This window comes from Rana temporaria, chromosome 2 (assembly GCF_905171775.1).
Source record: "Rana temporaria chromosome 2, aRanTem1.1, whole genome shotgun sequence".
NCBI classification, from domain to species: Eukaryota; Metazoa; Chordata; class Amphibia; order Anura; family Ranidae; genus Rana; species Rana temporaria.
Genome location: NC_053490.1, coordinates 148076514 through 148098323, shown reverse-complemented (window position 1 = coordinate 148098323; position 21810 = coordinate 148076514). Strand labels below are relative to the sequence as shown.

At 42.3% G+C, this 21810-nt stretch overlaps 1 protein-coding gene across 2 annotated transcripts in view; it reads left to right on the top strand.

The window, feature by feature from the left end:
• TNFSF11 (TNF superfamily member 11) overlaps nt 1–21810 on the top strand; it is a 49653-nt gene that overhangs the window by 20059 nt on the left and 7784 nt on the right. For both annotated transcript variants that reach the window (XM_040341302.1, XM_040341301.1), the window contains exons 2-4: nt 10815–10910; nt 12196–12274; nt 12354–12440. In XM_040341302.1, coding sequence (XP_040197236.1) covers nt 10815–10910; nt 12196–12274; nt 12354–12440 — 262 coding nt within the window. The remainder of the gene's footprint in view (nt 1–10814; nt 10911–12195; nt 12275–12353; nt 12441–21810) is intronic.

Genomic DNA, 21810 nt, shown 5'->3' with positions numbered 1-21810 from the left:
CTTTCATCACCAGTTTATTGTTTTTACCCGGCTGGGTAATAAAGAGCACAGCAAAAGACACCTGTTGCAGACATTCCTTTACTACCGCTATATGCACCATACACCCCTAGGAATTCGGAGAGCAACAAGGTAAATGTGCCACCCAAAACAAACCAGCAGCTCCTCTGGGGGTAGTGCTACAGTTGTAATGCCAGTGTGCCAGCCTAAGTAATAATAAGGCCACTTACCATATTCCCAGACTCCAATACCATGGAATTCTAAGCATTCCCCAGCTAACTCCAGGTGAACAAATGCAACCTTCTATGCACTCAACACCTCCTCTGACAATGGTTTCCAGCAACAACAGAATTGGCAACACTCAGTAAAGAAATCACATAAAAAACTCCATAGTTAAGCAAACTTTGTGCCTCCTTTATGTTAAAAGCAGGGTAAAACTACTCATAAGACAGTGTAGGTATGAAGGTTTTAAACAAAACACCACTCTTATCGCTTCAGCGGATGTGATGGCTCCTATGCCCGTGTAAGGCGCCCATTAGGATGAAACGTGCGTACAGCAAATACCTAGCGGTGACGCCATCATATCCGCCAGAGTAATGCTTAGATGCTTGCTTAGACCTCCATGATATTGGTGTCTGGGAGTCCCGTAAGCTGCCTTATTACTTCTTCGGTGGAGGCACACTACATTTACTATTATAACACAAAAGACCTACATGATTGCACATCTATTATATTACGGTACATTTTGTGTGATTATTCATTGACCTGTAGGACCTTATTTTTATCTGTTGGATTTTCTGTTTCACAATTTTAAATATTTGATTCACATATGAAATATTGTTTTTGTGAGCACTATTTATGGCATTACATTTGAGCTTTAAGGGATATGATCATTTTTTTATAACATATTGAGGCATTTTAAAGAAAAGTGAGGCTAAAATGGACTTAAGGCCTTGTACACACGACCGAACATGTCCGCTGAAACTGGTCCGCGGACCAGTTTCCGCGGACATGTCCGAACGTGTGTAGAGCCTAGCGGACAGTTTTCCGGGCCTAGCGGACAGGTTTCCAGCGGACAAAAGTTTCTTAGCATGCTAAGAAACTTGTCCGGTGGAAACATGTCCGTCGGACATGTCCGATGGTTAGTACACCTAACCATCGGACCGAAATGCCCCGCATGCGTCAAAGTGATTCGACGCATGCGTGGAAGCATTAAACTTCCTGGTTCGCGCACGTCGCCTCGTCATCGTCGCCGCCACGTCACCGCGTTTTCTGTCCACGGGGAATTTGGTTTTTTTTTATATCTATTATTAAACTCGCTTTTTTCTTTGGAAAGCTGTGTAATCTGTGCAGCTGTTAAGTCCTCATTTCCTACTTCTGTTATGTGCATATACAGTGCCTTGAAAAAGTATTCATATGTGATGGACCAACACAAAGTGGCACATAATTGTGAAGTGAAAGGAAAATGCTAATTGGTTTAATTTTTTTTTTTACAAATAAATATTTAAAAAGTGTGGCGTGCATTTGTATTTAGCCCACCTTTCAAAGTTAATACTTTGTAGAACCACCTTTCGCTGCAATTACAGCTGCAAGTCTTTTGGGGATGTCTCTACCAGCTTTGCACATCTAGAGATAGACATTTTTGCCCATTCTCCATTGCAAAATAGCTCAAGCTCTGTCAGATTGGATGGATGGAGAGTGTCTGTGAACAGCAATGCTGCCACCACCATGTTTCACAGTGGGGATGGTGTGCTCAGGGTGATGTGCAGTGTTATTTTTCTGCCACACAAAGTGTTTTGCTTTTAGGCCAAAAAGTTCAATTTTGGTCTCATCGTACCCGAGCACCTTCTTCCACATGTTTTCTGTGACCCCCACATGACTTCTTGAAAACTGCAAATGGGATTTCTTATGGCTTTCTTTCAACAATGGCTTTTTTCTTGCCACTGTTCCATAAAGGCCAGATGTGTGGAGTGCACAACTAATAGTTGTCCTGTGGACAGATTCTCCCACCTGAGCTGTGGATCTCTGCAGCTCCTCCAAAGTTACCATGGGCCTTTTGGGTGCTTCTCTGATTAATGCTCTCCTTGCCCAGCCTGTCAGTTTAGGTGGATGGCCATGTCTTGGTAGTTTTGCAGTTGTGCCGTACTCTTTCCATTTTTGGATGATGGATCAATCAGTGCTCCTTGAGATGTTGAAAACTTGGGATATTTTTTTTTATATTCTAACCCTGCTTTAAACTTCTCTACAATGGTATCCCTGACATGTCTGTTGTGTTCCTTGGCCTTCATGAGGCTGTTTGTTCACTAAGGTTCTCTAAAAAACCTCTGAGGGCTTCACAGAACAGCTGTATTTATACTGCTATTACACACAGGAGGACTCCATTTTCTAATTAGGTGACTTCTGAATGGAATTGGTTTTAGTAAATATTAGTTAGGGGTATCAGAGTAAAGGGGGCTGAATACAAATACATGCCACACTTTTCAGATATTTATTTGTAAAAACAGTTTATCATTTTCCTTCCACTTTACAATTATGTGCCACTTTGTGTTGGTCTATCTACTAAAATCCCAATAAAATACATTTAAATTTTTGGTTGTAACAAGAGGTAGGAATACTTAATAAAGGCACTGTATGTTTCACAATTTAAAAAATACATATAGGGTTTAAACACATTTTTTTAAGGGAGGGTATGGCTTGTAGATCTATTACTGTCATATTTTTAACATGTTGGAATAAGCTGAAATTTGGGTTGTGCTGATTATTGCAAGTCTTCAGTATTAGGCCCCTTTCACAGGATCGGACCGATCGGTCCACCTGTCCGTTTTTTAGGCGGATGCGATCGGGCCACCCATTATCCTCTATGGGAAGGCATATGTCAGCGGACATGTGTCTGCTGACATCCGATCCGACAAAATCCGATGAAAACAGATGGATGCCGATACGTTCACCATCCATCCAGCAGGTCGGATTGGATAGGATCGGAGGAAAACAGACATGCTGCCTATTTTCTTCTGATCTCCCACTAGAGGAAAGAGACAGGTCCATCTCTGCAAGTGGAGTCCGTCAAAACGGATCCGCCCCATGTGAAAGGGGCCTTACACTATGCTCCCTATTTAGAAAATAATAGACAAAATATTATTGGCATATTGCCATTGATTTTGGTAGAGGCAAATTTAAGTCATAAACCCATATGACACTTTGGCTTAGGGGTGCATAAAAATGTATTGCTTTCTTGTGCCATTGTTTTAACGGTCATTACTGCTTTAGGATTTTTTTTCACCCTAAAGAACACAAGTTGGCAAATATCCTAGTATTTTCTTTCCAATTCTGGATAAAATCAGACAATCAAAAAGAAAATCATTGAATGAGGAAGAAAAAAATATTCAACAAGGAAGTCAAAAGAGCAGTGATAATGTCCAAGATTTCATGGGATTTTGGCCTACTAGTCATTTATTCAGATCACTAAAATACGATTGATAGATGTAGGGGGTTGCTGCATTTTGTACATTTTGGTTTGCCTTGGTGAACAAATCTTAAGGCATGTTTTTTACTGATCGGAACAGAGATGCATTGTTCTCTATGAAACAGCTGCGTAAAGGTTAGTAATACAGTAGAACCTCGGATTGCGAGTAATGCGGTCAACGAGCTGTTATGTACGAGAACGTACCTGGTAGTCAGAGCCTAGTTTGCAGGAGGAGGCCTCTCTTACAGCCCTGGCTCAGGAGCCGCTTGAGTGGGAACAGCGAGCTTGAGAGCACAGTATGGTAAGAGTGCCTGGGTGATGGCAGTAGTCAGGCACAGGATGGTGGTTCTTCAGGAAAGGCTGGTACAGGAGACGGCTGTTGCAAAAGTGAAGGGTCAGCGACTCTGGAGCTGGCACAGGTACTGGAACAGCGGCAGCAGGAGCTGGGTAAGACAAACCGGTTTAGGTACAGAGCAATCAGTAGCGGGGTCAGGCAGGCCGGGTCAAGCAGGCAATCATACAGAGGATGTCGTAGGCTAAAGCGTGGTCAAGGTTCAGGCAGGAGGTCTGGCAACGGTAAGTATAAGAGCAGAGCAGGGTCAGAGCAAGCCAAGGGTCGTACTGGAGAGGTTCGGGTGGTCCGGCGGAGCCGGGTCGGTACTGGTAACAGGTTCAAACAGGGTCACAGGATACTGGCACAATGCTGCAGATCAGACAGCAAAGTGACACGGCAGCTGCTGGATTTTTAAAGGCAAAAATGGCGCCAATCGTGCGTTAACGTGCACACGCGCGCTCCCGCCGTGCACGCGCCACTGGCGCACGCGCGCGCATTTGGCACACGCTGGCGCACAGGTACGGGCAGCTGCTGCTATTGATCTTGTGCAGTAGTGTGCGTGCGCATGCCGGCGTCAATCAGCGCTGTTCGGAAACAGCCGGAAAGGCCCGAGGACAGTTCGGGTGACCTCGGAAAACCTCAGAAAGGCTGGTGAACGGAGTCTTTCTGAGATTTGCCGAGGTCAGCCGAACTGTCCTCGGGCCTTTCCGGCCATTTCCGAGGCTCTCCGGCGCCCCCCCCCCCGCCTTTGGCTGCATGCGGTATTGCATGCCATTGAAGTCAATGCGGAATTATTTTCATTTCCATTGACTTCAATGGGGAAACTCACTTTGATATGCGAGTACTTTGGATTACGAGCATTCTCCTGGAACGGATTATGCTTGTAATCCAAGGTTCCACTGTACAGCACTGAGTATAGAGACACAAAATAAAAAATATATTATTTTGTGTTTCAGTGCAGTTATTTACACGCGTATATTGCAACACTGGCAATTAGAAGAGGATGCTGAAGATTATTCTGCATGTATAACACATACGCATGTTTATGCACATTTATGCGCATTTACACATGGGCCCAGATTCACAAAGCACTTACGCCGACGTATAACACGTTACGCCGACGTAAGTGCAAATGTGCGCCGGTGTATGTGTGCACCAGACCCACAAACTAATATGCGCCTAAAAACAGGCTATACCCCGCCGACGTAGCTTGCACACGCTGGCGTAGGGTGGGCACCCATTTAGGCTGGGTGCATTGGTGCCGCTCCGATTGATTAGCCATTCAAACATGAAAATTAGGGAAATACGGCGATTCACGAACATGGGTGTGCCCGGCGCATAGTACGCGAGATGTGCGTAAGTTGTACGTCCGGCGTAAAGTTATTCCCCATAAAGGAGGTGCAACCCGGCAACAGACCTGCACAGGTCTGCACCAGGGAACACAAGGTGGCGTATTGTGCGTTGGACGTGTGTCTGGCTGTACATTATGTTCACGGCGTACGCAGTGATCCGGCGTAACTTAGGCAGTTGTGCCGGCGTGGTTGTGAGGCTTGCGTCCACGTCACGGCGCATGCGCAGTTCGTGATACGTACCTGTCTGGAGCTCGGCCCATCATTTGCATGGGGTCACGCCTCATTTGCATGGGTTCACGCCCACTTCCACCTACGCCGACGCTGGCGCAGCGTTGGGAGCACTGGCTTGCTGAATGCAATGCTTGCCTCTCTGCGCTGCATTGGCGTAGCATACAGTGTTTGCTCTACGGCGGCGTAATGTGCGCCTTACTCTCTGGGCCATGGTCTTTACAAAACTTTTTACTACAGATCTCTCTATCAAAATTATCCTGAGTATAAACATCAGTAAATTATTATGTCCATGTGCAACTGTGTTATTCAAATGGAACAAACATTAACAGCAGAAAGTGTTATTACACCGGCAGTGGTTGTATTTATAAGTACAACTCAAAGAAAACTGTGATCACATCTTGCCGGATATTATGGTTCGTGGAAACTCTAAATAGGCAAAACCAGGTTCCCATAGTGGGTTGTGCATTTTGCATCTTTTGGCTGGTTTCCTATGAGTTTATGAGGAGGAAGTGGTAGTGTAACTTTTCCTTTTAAAGAATGATAACATGATTTTACTCTTGCTTAAAAGTATAAATAGTGTTTATTCATATACTTACTTTGGATCTTTCCGCTATTGTGTTTCTGGTGTGTTTAAAGTGACACTCTTGCTTGATTTTATATATCAACTAATCAATTTGTAAATTAATATAAAACTGTAAAAAATCTGAATTCAGAGAGTAGAAGTTAATGACTCTAACTCTGAATGGTCTAAGGTTATCAGTGGTGTACCTCAAGGTTCAGTGTTGGGATCCTTACTTTCTAATATCTTTATAAATGATATTAGGTCTGGGATTAAAGGTAAAATTTCACTGTTTTCAGATGACACTTTGCTACTCAGTGGAATAACGTCCTTACAGGATGTCTTTAACTTACAAGCCAACCTAATTGCACTATTTCATTGGGCAACTGTATGACAAATGAGGTTTAATGTTGATAAATGTAAAGTTATGCACTTGGGGGCTAAGAATATGCATGCATCATACATGCTAGGGAGAGTACAACTGAGGGGATCCGCAGTGGAGAAGGATCTGGGGGTTTTGGTAGATCATAAGCTCAATAATGGCATGCAATGCCAAGCTGCGGTTTCCAAAATGAGCAAAGTCTTTTCTTGTATTAGAAGAGGCATGGACTCCAGAGAGAGATATAATTTTTCCCCTGTACAAATCATTAGAACGATCTCATCTGGAATATGCAGTTCAGTTTAGGGCACTGGTTCTCAAAAAGGATATCGGGGTATTGGAGAAAATGCAGAGAAGGGCAACCAAACTGATAAGAGGCATGGAGGAGCTCAGCTATGAGGAAAAATTTGAGGAAATTACTTTATTCACTCTTGAGAAGAGGAGATTAAGGGGGGATATGATCAACATGTACAAATACATAAGTGGTCCATATAGCGAACTTGGCGTGGAGTTATTCACTTTAAGGTCATCACAGAGGACAAGGGGGCATTCTTTACGTCTAAAGGAAAAAAAGATTTCATCTCCATATACAGAAAGGTTTCTTCACAGTAAGAGCTGTAAACATGTGGAATAGATTCCCTCCAGAGGTGGTTCTGGCCAGCTCAGTAGATTGCTTTAAAAAAGGCCTTTCCTTAACTGTTTGTCGATTGCCTACCGCAGATATACTATGGCAGGTCGGCTCTAATGCACGAAACTATGTACCTGTACGTCATTTCATGCAATACACAGTGGGGAACCCACCAATCGTTGCCCACAATGGCGAGCTGCCTATGTCTGCTAAGCAGGAACACGGATCTCTGTGTTCCCCCAGTCAGTCCATCTACCACACAGTTAGCAAGCACCCCCTAGGGACACACCTAAAGGGTCACCAAAGAGACATTATTATTTTTTTTAAATAACAAACATGTCATACTTACCTCCACTGTGCAACTTGTTTTGCACAGAGCGGTCCCGAACCTGGTCTTCTAGGGTCCCTCGACGGCTGTCTTGGCTCCCCCCGCAAGAACTTTACACCTTCATCCGAGCTCTCTCGCATGGTGGAAAGTTCTTGCGGGAACGCTCCCATGATACAGGGGGCGGCTATAGCCGCTCACTGTATCACTCGGCCTCGCCCCCCGGCGCGTCGCGTCATTGGATATGATTGACAGCAGCGCAAGCCAATAGCTGCGCTGCTTTCAATCAACCAATGAATGAGCCAAGAAGCCGACCGAGAAGCCTGCACGTTCACAGCGCGGGACTTTCGAAGGGTCAGGCAAGTAAACGGGGGCTCGGGGGGGGGGGGGCACTAATGCTGAGATGTTTTTTCACCTTAATGAATAGAATGCATTAAGGTAAAAAAACATGTACCTTTACAACCCCTTGAACCCTTTGATTGCCCCTGGTGTTAACCCCTTCCCTGCCAGTGTCATTAGTACAGTAGCAGTGCATATCTTTAGCACTGATCACTGTAATAATGTCACTGGTTCCCAAAAAAGTGTGAAAAGTGTCAGTTAGGTGTTTGATTTGTCTGCTGCAATGTCGGTCCAAATAAAAATCGCTGATCGCCGCCATTACTAGTAAAAAATGTATAAATAAATTAAAATATTCTATAGTTTGTAGATGCGATAACTTTTGTGCAAACCAATCAGTATACCCTTATTGGGATTTGTATTACCAAAAATATGTAGCAGAATACATATTGGCCAAAATTGATGAAGAAAAAGGCCTGGATTCTTTCCTTAACCGCTTGCCGGCCAACTACAGCAGATATACTGCGGCAGGCCGGTTCTATTGCACAAAACGACGTACCTTTAACTATTTACATTTTTTTATTGGCTATGTTTTATAGCAGAAATGAAAAAATATTGTTTTTTTCTTTTTAGCGCAAAAAAAAACCCCCGCAGAGGTGATAAAATACCACCAAAAATAAAGCTCTATTCGTGGGGAAAAAAGGACATACAATTTATTTGAGTATAGCATCTCAGGACCACACAATTCTCAGTTAAAGTAATGCAGTGCTATATCACAAAAAATGGTCTGGTCATTAAGGGGGTAAAACCTTCCGGGGCTGAAATGGCCAAATGGGTACTAACATTTATAGGTAAAGTTGATCCAGGGAAAATCTGATTGCCTCTAGGAGGATCACAAAGGTTTTTTTCCCCCTGTTGTGGCAAATTGGATCATGCTTTGCTGGAGTTTTTCACCTTCCTCTGGATCAACTGTGGGTGAAGGATTGTTTATATGGGATTGTATGATATATATTTTTTTGGATTGGTTAAACTAGATAGACTTGTGTCTTTTTTCAATCTGACTAACTATGTAATTGTGTAACGTCATCTGTTACCTGTAAAGAAGTAATTGAGTGTTTACTTCTGTACATGCTATCTGCATCTCTGATCACTGCTTTGATCAGTAAGATTGCTTCCTCAAAATTTACCGGAGTCTAAATGTACTAGGTCAACCACAGATTTCACTTTTTCTGCATGTTCAGTAAAACTGCTTTCTCAAAATTCACTGGGAAAATAGACACTCCCAGGAGTGTCAATGTACTATATCAACCACAGCTTATATTGGTTCCTCATTCTCAGTAAAAATGCTTTTTTTAAATGATTTGGGAAAATAAACATTATCGGGAGTGTCAATGTTTTAGGTCATCCAAAGATTTCACTGTCTCCTCCTGCTGACATACAAATTGTTACAGTAGACAGTAGTGATGCTGGGGTCAGCAGGACAAACCAGTCAAAGTTCTGGTGGACTACGAGATCAACACTCTCGGAAGTGTTAACAGATTTTGAGGGACTGGTCTGAGAGGAATAAGGTACACTGGCTTTTGCCTGACCAAACTCACGTTGGAATTCCGACGGAATTCCATCGGAGGAAAAGAGAACATGTTCTCTATATAAACTCTGATGGAATCCCTCAGAATTTCCGATGGAAAAACTCTGATGGGCATACACAAGTTCGGAATTTCCTATGGAAAAAGTCCGTCTGACTTTTTTCATCAGAAATTCCGATCGCGTGTACGAGGCATTTGTCTTCATGGCGGGTTGAAACTTCCTCCGGATTTTGCTGAGCCAGTAAGCTGCCATACCATCCATACAATCTGGGTCTCAGGAGGTAGGAGTTTTGCACAAAGGGACATTTAAAACAGAACAATAACTGAGATTTTATTGAGGGTTTCTGCTCAACCCCAGGTATACTATTTTGTAAAAAAAAATGTTTTAACTGGCTGCTGTCTAAATTGCTCCTAGTGTATGAATGTGAGTTAGGGACATTAGTTTGTAAGCTCCTTGAGGGCAGGGACTGATGTAAATGTACAATATATATGTAAAGTACTGCGTAAATTGACAGCGCTATATACAGTATCTCACAAAAGTGAGTACACCCCTCACATATTTGTAAATATTTTATTATATCTTTTCATGTAACAACACTGAAGAAATTACACTTTGTGGCAATGTAAATTAGTGAGTGTACAGCTTGTATAACAGCTTGTATATTAGTCAGCAAACTGTGGGCTTTCTTATGCATCATCTTTAGAAGAGGCTTCCTTCTGGGACAACAGCAGACCAATTTGATGTAGTGTGTGGCGTATGGTCTGAGCACTGACAAGCTGACCCCCCACCCCTTCAACCTCTGCAGAAATGCTGGCAGCACTCATACGTCTATTTCCAAAAGACAACCTCTGTATATGACGCTGAGCACTTGCAGTCAACTTCTTTGGTTGGCCATGGTGAGGCCTGTTCTGAGTGGAACCCGTCCTGTTAAACCGCTGTATGGCCTTGGCCACCATGTTGCAGCTCAGTTTCAGGGTCTTTGCAATCTTCTTATAGCCTATGCCATCTTTATGTAGAGAAACAATTATTTTTTTCAGATCCTCAGAGAGTTATTTTGCCATGAGGTGTCATGTTGAACTTCCAGTGACCAGCATGAGAGAGTGAGAGCGATAACACACCTATTCCTCATTCACACCTGAGACATTGTAACACTAACAAGTCACATGACATTGGGGAGGGAAATTGGCTAATTGGGCCCAATTTGGACATTTTCACTTAGGGGTGTACTCACTTTTGTTGCCAGTGGTTTAGACATTAATGACTATGTGTTGAGTTATTTTGAGGGGAAAGCAGATTAATACTTGTATACAAGCTGTACATTCAAATCTACTTTACATTGTAGCAAAGTTTAATTTCTTCAGTGTTGTCACATGAAAAGATATAATAAAACATTTACAAAAATGTGAAGGGTGTACTCACTTTTGTGAGATACTGTAAGTACCTGTAAAAAATAATAATAATAATAATACTGGGCATTAACAGAACTGTACATGTACAAGCTGGTATATATATCCATGCATGTGAAGGGTCATATGCTACATATTTCCAAGCTTGTCAGTTTCTGATATTTATGTCATGCTGAGTATTTCTTATCTTTTAATAGGCTTTCTTTTTTTTTTATAGATGGAACCAAGATGTATGTGTGAGAAAGAGTGTGATAAGGAAAGGTTAAAATCATGTGGAGAACTGAAAGAGGCAATAAGTGCAGCAGTTCAAAAGGTATTTTCATGTAAAAATGTAATGTATTTTTTACTTAAAGTGGAGGTCCAGCCAAAAAAAACAAACAAAAAGGGCTAAAAAGGCAAAAAAAAAAGTATACTTACCAGAGTTTGCAGATCGTCCTAATCTGCATCTTCCTCTTCCATGGTGAGGTTCTGTTCTTCTCCTAGCGAAGCCTCCTGGGAAATGGAGGCGCGCTGCCTTCTGGGACACACAGGACGGTGTTACCATTCACAAATAGCCACGCGACTCACGCATATGCAGTAGGAAATGGGCAGTGAAGCGGTAAGGCCGGGACCTGGTCCAAGGGACGGATCTGCCCCGGGCGGCCGACATCGCGGGCAACCCAGACAGGTAAGTGTGCTTATAAAAAGTCAGCAGCTACAGTGTTTGTGGCTGCTGACTTTTATTTTATTTCTTTTTTTAAAGCCAGACATCCGCTTTAAGTGCCATTGCAATCAAAGACATTTAGCCTCATTTCTGTAAAAGTCAAAAAGCTTAGAAGCTTGGTCAGATTGTTATGACGGTGTCATAGGGGGGATTTCTGTTTACTTTCTGTTGTGTCACTAAGACAGGAAAGGAGGACATTGTCTTCTACAGGGATACATACATCAATAAAAGCCTTCTTGGGGGACAGTAAGAACCTCTGTCAGGTTTTTGTTGGTGTCTGTGTGTCCCCTTTAAGGATACATCTTTTTTGATCACTGGAACAGGAGGTGGTGGGAAATATTCCTAACAGGAACACAAACAGCAATAAAAAGCTGACAGATATTGTAACTGCTCTCTACCCCAAAAGTTTTGACTTGGGTTCTACTTTATTTTTGATTTAAACTTAAAAAATAATAATAACAAGTAGTCATCTTAGTACAAGTCGTAATGCACTGAGAGCAGAGGCCACAATACAAGATCTATGAGGATGGTCTTCTGCCAGATGAATATGATTAATATATATATATATATATATATATATATATATATATATATATATATATATATATATATATATATATATATGTATATACACATACTTTTGTCTGCTTGTTCACAATATGGACACTTAGTTTAACCTTAAACAACAATGATTTGCAATCATTTATAACTGACTAACCCAGTTGTCCATTCCATATTTAGTAAACAGGCAGAGTGGACACGTCCTTTAAACTTTGATATATCCCAGCCTTTGTGTTTTTTTTCCTTTTGATTGTCAGATGCAAATTGACCAGTGGGTCAGTTAACTGAACTGTATTTCAAGTGTACATTTGTGTTTTTTTTTTTTAACCTTTAGGAGATACAAGCTTTAAGTACACAGAAGCAGTATCATGCAGGGAATTCAAGTACACAGAAGCAGTATCATGTAGGGAATGGTAAGTTGGATTCTATTAAAAATATTTTTTTATTTAGCACATTTGACACTTAACTTATACAGTTTTTGTTCCTTCTAAGCTTTTACAGAGGTCTCAGGTCATCCCAGGAGCCACAATCATCAGACTTGGCCAGTTGCTCATCTTACATTTGTCAACAGTTCACAAAGTAAGTGTTAATAAACTCTAGCTCTTGTAAGATATGCCATAGTAATGTGTAATGATCCACTCTGTGACTTATTTGATCTTTCAATATGTGTGAAAAAGGAGAAAAAGTAATTTTCCCACAAGAACCGTTGCAATGTTTTTTTCTTTTTTCTTTGCATTACAATAAAGAGAAATGTAGAAATTGACCTTAATAAAGAAATCCCTCATTGGTTTTAAATCTAGTATGAGCATAAGGAGCATTTTTCTTTAGCCCATTACGAGAGTGCTTTAGAATGGGTGGCTTGGTGGTTAGCACCTCTGTCTTCAGCATTGGGGTCATCGGTTTAAGTCCCCCATACTATCTGCGTGGTGTTTGTGTGTGCTTGCATGGATTTTCTCCAACATATCAAAGACATTCAGGCAGGTTAATTGGCTCCTCTCCAAAATTGCCTTAGTATAATATTCTACTAAGGGTCGTACACAGAATGAAAATACCGGATGATCATGATTGCCTGTTTTTTTTCTGCATGCTAGTCTCCATATCGAAAATGAAGAGGTTACTCAATTTAGGAAAATTCTCTTACGACTGAATACAACTTCAGAAGTGATGTAATGTATTATATTTGTATAGTATTTTCCGATGAAAACTATACTGATTTAACAAAAATCGTATGATCTTGTATCGTATGAGAACATCTTTTGTGTTTGTCTGTTCAGATAATTTTGAATGAACTGCTGTAATCCGCTCTCGAAAGCTGTGTACTAACGATCAGATTATTGTACGATCGCTTTCAAAGCGGTATTTTCATACAATCTTCTGATAATGTGTACTAGGCTTTATTAGTGTGCTCAAGATAACTGCCTGACTATCCACCTCAACAGCAGAAAAGGGTGCTTTAAGTCCCCAGGAAGAATAGTGCTATAGAAACATAAATATTAATAAAAGCTAAATTAATAGAAAGTCAAGATGTTTTAGAGCAAGGGTGCTCAACCCGTGGAGCCCTCTAATGTGGCCGTGACCTGATGCTCTGAGATGGCGGGTCAGCAAGCCCAAATCACAGTCAATGGATTGCCGACCTCCCATCCCCGAGCATCAGGCCTCGTACACACGACCAGTTTCCTCGGCAGAATCCATCAAGAAACTTGGTGGGAGAGATTTTTTGCAGAGGAAACCGGTCGTGTGTACATTTTTCATCGAGGAAACTGTCGAGGAACTTAACGAGCCAAAAAGAGAGCAAGTTCTCTTTTTCCTCGACTGGAGTCTCAAATTGGCTCGTCGAGTTCCTTGTCGGGCTGGTTTCCGACGAGAAACTCGAGCGTGTGTATGCTAAGAAACCCACGCTTGCTCAGATTAAAGAATGAGACAGGAGTAAAAGTAGCATTTGTAATGGAGATAACACATTTTTAAAGCTGTAACAGACTGAAAAGTGCAAATGTCTCTTACCAAACTTTTATTTAACACGCAAACACATGAGATTAGCAAAAGCAGCCCCAAGAGTTGTGCAAGTGGAATCGAACTTCCCCTGCTGTTGTATGTGTTGTAAATCACCGCGTTTGAGAACGAGGAGATTTTGTCTTGACCGTGTGTACGCAAAGCAAGCTTGTCGAGTTCCTCTACAAGCCTAACAAGGAACTCGACGAGGAAAATTATGTGTTTCGCCCGACGAGTAACTCTGTCGTGTGTACGAGGCCTCAGAGTTCATGCAACTGCTAATGGCAGCGGAGGAACCAAGCTGCTGCAGAGGGATGAAGGAGCCGCATAAGCCAATGCTTGTTCTATACCGCAGGCTCCTGTCCCAAGCGGAGTAATACCAAGTGCACTTCACTTGGGACTTTTCTAGCAGCCTAGCAATGCAACTAGAAGAGGAACAGGTCAATTTATTAAACTTCACAGAGTTTTGCAATGGGATTATTATCCCTTTTAAAAAAAAAGCTATTAGACTGATTTCACACTGATCTGCGGGAGCAGTGCAGTGTACCTGCAGCTTTCCTGCGGGTTAGCTGCACCTGTACTGAGCCACAGACTTCTATTATAGCCTGTGGTTTTGGTCTGCTTTCTAAAAACACAAAAAAAACTCCAGAATGCACAAGTTTTGCTAAGCTTTCAGAAAGTGCGCCACACGCTCAAGATGTAACAGTCTATGGCAAAGCACAGCTAACCTGCAAGTCACGGGTGCAGTGTGCTGAACCCACTGTGTGGGTAAAACACAGTGCATCAGTGTGAAAGAAACCTTATAGGGGGCTCAGGACAGTAAGGGCCCTTTTACATTTGTGGTTCGTGGGCAGTAAAACCCCATCGTTCATTGTGGCCCATGACCGGATTCCACATCACTTAAGTGGCCCTCGCTCTTCAAAAGGTTTATCAACCCTGTTTTAGAGCATTCCTTTAAAGTAGAACTAAAAGGAAAAACTTTTTATTTTTTGTTTTAGATAGTAAGGTAGGGTTATAACCCTTGTCAGTTTTTTATTGCAATCTGTTTCCCTTCACCTCCTGTCCATAGCTAAAACAGGACATGAGTGGAAATCCCTTGAATGTGAGGGAATCCCTGGTTGTCAGCAGAGTCACTAGAAGTAGTGCCCCATCTGAAGATTTCCTTTCTATTCCCATATTTTGGGATTTTCTTTGACTTTCACTCGTGCTGATAACAGTACACAGGACAAATAGAAAGGGTGATTCTCCCTATCAGGGGCACAGAAAGCAATATAAAACTGACAATTATACTTTAAGTAATAATCCCAAATTCACTGACATAGCAAGGGTGGGGGGGTCAATCTTCTTTGAGTAAAGTCATGGGGGGCTCTAGGATGTCATCCGCCCCACCAAATACTGCTTGCATGCAACTCTGTGAAAACACCTGTATAGTAGTAATACGTATATATTTATCCTGGTTCTGTAGGGAATGACCAAATTTAAATCCATCTATAAATGTTCCTATTCGGGAGGAGTCGATCTAGTCATTGACTCCTCTTGAACTGGACTGCTGGAAAATTGGTGTTTGATCAGCTGCAGTACTGATCAGTGTATTCAGACAGCGGAGAAGTACTGCTGTCAAAATACAATAGTGCATCGGGAGGATTTCCCCATCCACCACAGATTTGTGGATGGGGAAATCTGTTCAGTTTTTTTCAATCATCCCGCTGGCTGAATAATGTACAGTGAGGCCAGCTTCAGACTCCAGACTGGTGAAGAGCTAAGGAAAGCTCTTCATTAGTTCTGATGTACCATATTAGCTTAATGTGGGGGTTCCTACAAAGCCAAGACTTTTTTGGCAGCTGTCATAAACAAAAGCAGCACAGAAAAGTTGTATCAGTATTCGGGGTTACTTGCTTAGTACATACTTTTTTTTTAACTGCATAGTTTATTTCACATAAAGCATGTAATATAACATTTTCTTTTGTTTTGGGTAGTATTTATTTTACAAGAAGTCCATGACCAGGGCAATTAGCAGTATTTTGAGTGACCTCAATTTCACTTTCAGTGGTTCTTTCAGACAAATCCAACATCTTTCTCATCTGACCACCCAGACATAGGGTCTCTGAATACACACAGTAATGCTTTTGACCATAACTTGGCTAAACTGATTCTGTGATTTTAACCAAACCATAGAGTGCCTTGCCAAAAAACTGTTGAGATATTTTTATATTCCTCTTTAAATATATAATTTTTGCTGGATTCCATTCTCCTGTCCTAAATAAATACAGATCACTCAATGGCCTGTCTAATTACCCCCAGCCTGATTTTCTTAATTATTAACATTTCAGTAATGTCTTTTATGAAAAAAAGTTCATTTTGTAAATATCTACAGTCATACTGGATAATTATTTTTATAATATAAGCTGCTGCAAAAGTAATCATCAAGGTCATCATATATAAACCCCCCATATCATTGCTAAGCTTTTATGGACTTGACAAAGGATACAGAGACCTTAGTATGTTTCTATATAGACACTGCTTTTATGTTTTTTTTGTATGCTCATGGCTTACCATATATTTTAAGACTGCTGTGGTTGAAATCTGCACATTATTGCAATAGTTTCCTTGATGTAGGAGTCCTTTTGCAGCATGGATTGCTATCCAGGTGCATTGCAATCTGTGAAATACATGTACGACCTTCCTATTCATGCTGTAGAGGGCAGATCACCTATATGCAGAGGCAAGTACAGGTACAGGTGTTTAAAATTGCAACCTTTAAGAAGAAAACTACTGAAAATATGAACAATATATTCTGGCCCAGATTCAGATAAGGCCGGCCGGTCGTATCTATGCGACTGATTCATAGAATCAGTTACGCATAGATATGCCTAAGATCCGACAGGTGTAAGTGACTTACACTGTCGGATCTTAGGCTGCAATTCCAGGCCGGCCGCTAGGTGGCGCTTCCGTGTCTTTTACGCGTCGAATATGCTAATGAGCATTTACGCCGATTCAGAAACGAACGTCCGCCCGTCGATTTTTTTTTACGTCGCTTGCGTTCGGCTTTTTCCGGGGTATAGTTACCCCTGCTATGTGAGGCGTATCCTATGTTAAGTATGGTCGTCGTTCCCGCACCGAGTTTTGAATTTTTACGTTGTTTGCGTAAGTCGATTCAGAATACGGTCGGACGCAAGTTACGCTCACGCCGAAACCAATGACGTCCTAGCGACGTCATTTGGAGCAATGCACGCTGGGAAATTTAGCCGGCGGCGCATGCGCAGTTAAATCGGAGCGGGGACGCGCCTGATTTAAATAGTACACTCCCCCTAGCCGCGGAATTTGAATTCCGCCGGGGGATTTATGATACGCCGCCGCAAGTTTTGAGGTAAGTGCTTTCTGAATACAGCACTAGCCTCTAAAACTTGCGCCGGCGGATCGTAAATCAGATAGATTACGCGGATCTAAAGATCCGCTAATCTATCTGAATCTACCCCTCTGAGTGGCCGTTGCTAGCAATACTAAAGCAGACTGGTTAGGTTCCTTCCAATAAGTAGAAAAAAAAATTAGTGTGGCGCTGATCTCATAAACAAATCAGTCTGGGTAGTATTAGTGAAATGCATACATAAAAATATTATAAAATATAATAATATCTAGTGAATATGTGCAATAGTACGCAAACTATAAGAATTTATAGATAGATAACCATACATGTACTATATCAATATATCAATACAATTTATCAATGTGCAAAAATATCAATACAATTCATTAATGTGAAAAAATAAAGTGTAAGGGGTAGATCCACAGAGCGAGTACGCCGATGTATCTACTGATACGCCGGCGTACTTTCAAATTTCCCGCGTCGTATCGTTGTTTTGAATCCTCAAAACAAGATACGACGGCTTCTGGGTTAGATCCGACAGGTGTACGTCTTCGTAGGCCTTCAGATCTAAGATGCAATTCTTCGGCGTCCGCTGGGTGGCGTTCACGTAGTTTTCCGTGTCGGGTATGCAAATTAGCTATTTCCGACGATCCACGAACGTACGAGCGGCGTATAGTTAAAGCTGCTATTTCGTCGCGTATAGTTAGACTTGCCATGTTAAGTATGGCCGTCGTTCCCGTGTCGAAATTAGAATTTTTTTTTTTGCGTAAGTCGTCCATGAATCGGAATGGATGTAATTCACGTCTAAGTTAAAAAAATTACGTTGTTGCGACGTCATTTAGCGCAATGCACGGCGGGAAATTTAGAAACGGAGCATGCGCAGTTCATTCGGCGCGGGGGACGCGCTTCATTTAAATGAAACACGCTCCCTAATCGCCGATTTGAATTCTGCCGCCAGAGATACACCGCCGCCATAACTTACGGATTCGAAATTGCGCCAGGTAAAGTACGGCGGCGTATCGTATCTCTGATACGCTGCACCGATCTATTTGTATGTGGATCTGGCCCTAAATGCCCAACTAAGTGCAAAGAATATAAAGTGCTAAAAATATGTGCAAAAGTGCAAAGAAAAATGTCCACTAATGAATAACAAAGTCCATTTGTGATCCGGAGAACAACAGGTCCCAGAATAACCACTTTGTCAATCTTCTTTGAAAGTAATTGTGCAACTCGTTAATTAATGACACCCAGTGTGAATCCTTCACCATCCACACCAAACTGACTTAACAGAAAAAAGGGTTGACCCAATTATAGATCAGCAAATGCGCTTCACAATTGATGCACAGGGTTTGATCCACATGCTCCTAGTGCTTAATCTGATCTCCTGCATAAGAATCCACTCAGGCCATCTCGACAACATATGGAGAAATAAAGGAAGGAGGACCTCCATAGCGTAACACCATTAAAAAACGGAACTTTTATTAACCTCCCTGGCGGTATGATTCTGTCTGGAATTTTGCACCAAAAGCGGTACAATTTTTTGCATGGAAATTTGGTGATATGTATTATAGGCCTGCATTTCTTAGTAATTACCTACTTAAACCTGACCAAAACAAGACTCTAGTAGACATTCCAGATGTGATAAATTTGAAACACAAACTCATGAATTATAATCTAATCAATAATATAATTTTATTCAATAATGTAATGAAAAATAATGAAATTTGTCAAACAAAGAAATTCAATACACATCCTGAGTGTGAAACAGTTTGAAGCATGGAACTAGACAAAGTCCGACGTCGCAATCAGGACAATAGTACCTTGTTTCTTTTCGGACTTTTTTTCCCATTGCCATCTCTCTTGGAACAGCAAACGATGCACATCCTGGTAGGCGCTAACTTTCTTGCGGTTGGCGGTACGAAGTCTACAAAATGACGACCTGTCAGGCGTTCTGGGTTGACAACGTCAACAGCGCGTCGTCCAGGTCTGTTAGCAGATACTGATGGCGTCGGGTGGTTGACAAAAATCTGCTCAGCCACCTTCCAGATAAAGTCCGAATGATCAAGAGGTATTTCAGTGTTTGCTTTATAAAGGATATAGACATTCCAAAGGCATTGTTCAAGGAGATGTCTGAAAATCTTTTTGTAATATTTTTTCTGTTGTTTCCGCATCGCGGGGTAAAATGCCTGATCGGCTCGGTCGACACCTCCCATCGTGTGATTATAGTCAATCGCGACTTGCGGCTTCAGCACATCTTTCCGTGTTTTGTGCGGACCATGGCAGTGGGGGTGCTGTGCACGGTGCTCATGAGACACACGTCCTTCTTGTCTCGTCATCGCATTGCCATCATCTTACCCTTTTGAAAGGCAAACCTTTCTCCTTTTTTTAGTTTTTTCTTGCCAAACATTGATGGCATGTCACGCCGGTTTGGCCTAACATCAGTTTTGATTAGGAGCAAAACCTCATACAGTTCCGAAGATGTGTAAAAATTATCCGTTGTCACACAATATCCCTGGTTCAGCAATGGGTCCAGCAGTGTAAGGACAGATGATGTGGCCATCCCATAGCGGCTGTACCTGGGGTTGAACTTGGTGCCTTTACCGGTGTAAATGACCGCATTCCAGATATATTCGGTGGATGATTCACAGAGCATGTAAAATTTGATGCCAAACTGCGCTCTTTTGGATGCAATAAATTGTATCCAGCTCAGGCGTCCTTTGTAGGCCATCAGACTTTCGTCCACACTGACGTCCCTTTCTGGCACGTAGGTTTGCTGGAAGTTGGCGACAATCATCTGGCATACCTCCCAGATTTTTTTTAGTTTGGGAGCAGGATGCGTGGCCTCATCAAACTCTTCATTGTTAGTGAAGTGTAAATTCTTCATGATGAGCGAAAAGCAGTATTCGGACATCACGGTGCCAAAAAATTGAGTGGCCAGTAGCTTATTGATGGTCCAATACCATTTCTGGAGCGGTTTCCCCACCACCCCCTGAAGGATGATGAGTCCCAGAAACTGCCAGATGTCCTCTTTAGTGACCGGTTCCCATTTTCTGGATCTGGAAAACCTGGCACGCAGCGTAGCGGATTGCTGATCATGGTAGCGGTTGGTTTCTGCGACGATTTTTAAAATGACCTCCTCAGTAAGAAATAATTTCAGGTACGCCAGAGGGTTGTCACTCTCCACATCTACCTTCATCCCAGGTGATCCAGTGAATCGGAATCTCGGGGGCGCTGCCTGGTCCGCATCGCTGTCTATAGGGCACCAAGTGCGCACATCGCTTAGGTCAGGTGCGGGATCATCGGCGTTATCACTTTCTGGATCAGTGTCAGAGACAGATGACAAATCTCCCTACGACTCACTATCGCTCTGTTCTGCGAGCACTTCCGTGTCGCTGCCGCTGTCGCTCAGCTGATCCAAAAGCGCATTTGTAGGACAGCGCTTTTTTGATGCCATTTTCAAACAATTTTATTGTCACAAGTGACAATGGCAAGGGGCACTGTGTCAGATACTAAGGTGATACAGTGTAATCCTCTCAGATTACATTGTATCACCTCCTTTTTATGTGTTTGTGTTGTGCAACATTTGAATTTCCCTCCCAGTTCCGCTCCCATGCACCATTGCTGCTGCAGGGAACGGAACCAGGAAGTCAGCAGACCGACGGACAGATCGGTGGGGATCTCGGCGGCGATCACAGCAATGGGAGATCATCGCTGGATCGCCAGGAGAAGGTTAGGAACCCCGCTGCAGGCTCTGCATTGCTACTCCGAGCGTAACTCGGGGATACCGATCCTAGCAGGAAAAAACTACCCAGAGTCACGCTCGGGAATACCGCTAAGGGGGTTAGAAGCATAAACAGATCCACTCACATGTAAAAAGTGTCTGCCCGACACTAGGGAGAGAACGCTGTTATATTGTTTAGCCTGTCGTCTATGGCCGTATCCCTCAGACCGCGAGTGCAATGCAGGTGTGCATGATATCATCAGAGTCCTTGCAATGACTTACGCATTTCGTCATTTGACATCCTCACTGAACGGAATGATGAAACACGTAGAATGGGATGAGGGCTCTGACGTCATTGCGCACGCCTGCATCGCACTCACGTTCTGACTGATACGGCCGAAGTCTACAGGCTAAACATAAATCTAGCGTTCACTTCTTTGTGTTGGGCAGACACTTATTACATGTGAGTGGATCTTTTTAATGCTTTTAATAAAAGTTCAGTTTTTAAACAGTGTTACACTATGGAGGTCCTCCTTCCCTTATTTCTCCATTTGTTGTCAAAATGAGCCTGGATGGATTCTTATGCAGGAGATTAGATTAAGCACTAGGAGCGTGTTTATTCTAAGATCTAGTGCAGGTCTAGTGGAAGGTTAAAATTGTATTTTTACCAAATGCACCAATATTGTTGGGTTAGGCATGTGATAAACTAATGGGGAGCCTACATCCTCTCTGTAAAAACCCTCTCTTGAAGAATATCTAATAATATTATGGATGGAGTCACTTTAATTACTTTTGTTCACTTTTATTGATCTACAAGAACATTGACACATTTATTAGTTTATCTTTTCTACCTGTCAATGCTTGTTTAATCAATG